Source organism: Trichinella spiralis (genome assembly GCF_000181795.1).
Source record: "Trichinella spiralis strain ISS 195 chromosome Unknown Scfld466, whole genome shotgun sequence".
Classification (NCBI taxonomy): Eukaryota; Metazoa; Nematoda; class Enoplea; order Trichinellida; family Trichinellidae; genus Trichinella; species Trichinella spiralis.
The window spans coordinates 14,714-15,839 of record NW_003527405.1 but is presented as its reverse complement, the minus strand read 5'-3'; the positions used below and the strand labels follow the sequence as shown (position 1 = coordinate 15,839).

Here is a 1,126-nt window from a genome sequence, read left to right as displayed (position 1 = left end):
TCATTAAAGATTAACGGTTATTTTTGTCTCAATTTTGTAATTTTCAAATAATTTATTTGTGAAATGTTTCGTTAATTGATAACAAAACTTATTCACGGATAAAGTGAAAAGAAGTAATTTCAGTCAAACAATATGATAAAATTTATAGTTATTAGTTGAACCGTTATTTAAAAAAACACAAATAAGTTGCAGTTTTGCATACTTTAAATATATTGACAGTGAGAATAATAACTCGTAATTGGTTAAAAGGGAAAATTACTTATAATTATTTTCAGAAGTTAATAAAAGTTGAAAATTAATTATCTCTAAATAGTTTTCTAAATGTTTAACATTTCTGTATATAAATAAATATACATGTATGTATGATGCTGCTGGAGTGCATTGTTTGAATAGCAGAATTTCTTTCTATAATGAAAGAGAGAAATATGCCGTACTTCATTACATTTACATCGCTACTGTATGTAAATTCGTAACAGATTGAGAAATAAACGTGTTAACGGTCTGTCGTGTTTTGTTTTGCTTAATTTTGCTCGTACTGTGTGTGTATGTTTGTGTGTTTTGATAATATATAGCAGAAGAGGCTCCATTCGTATACGTTAACTGAATTCTGCAATCAAGCTTACCTTCATAAACAACAGTTGTGGATGATTTTGTCATTCTGTTATTTTCAATTCGCATGTTTTCCTGAAATTAATTTTTTTAATCAAAATGTGTAAAAAATTTATTTTGTATCTTTGAAAAGTTATTCTTAATGTCATAATTTCATTCAAATTTTATAGGAATTTCGTTTTGCGCAATTATTTTTGATTCAAATTCGTTTCCCGTTCAGTGCCCTGTCTTTTGTGCAGTTATAAACTTATAGTTTTAATGATTTTTAAATATGCATTTCTTTTTATTATAATATTATCATTTAGAAAAAGAAAACAAAGGTCTTTTTAGTTAATTTCAAGAAATAAAACAATAAATTTTGACTAAAAACTTCACTGGTTGCAATAATATGAGTTTTTATTGTAAGAAGTTTACTGACCATCATAATGTATTTCTATTTCTTTTTGTTACTGGTATTGAAATTATTTTATTGCATATATGTTTAAACGTAGCAACAATTATATATAAACCATATGAA

At 25.1% G+C, this 1,126-nt stretch overlaps 1 protein-coding gene across 1 annotated transcript; it reads right to left on the bottom strand.

The window, feature by feature from the left end:
- Window positions 1-444: 444 nt before the first annotated feature.
- Tsp_12398a (conserved hypothetical protein) lies at window positions 445-684 on the bottom strand (the record flags this gene model as incomplete). Its single annotated transcript, XM_003370837.1, has 1 exon — window positions 445-684. A coding segment is annotated over one exon (240 nt), but the record flags the coding sequence as incomplete, so codon positions are not given.
- Between the last annotated feature and the right edge of the window lie 442 nt (window positions 685-1,126).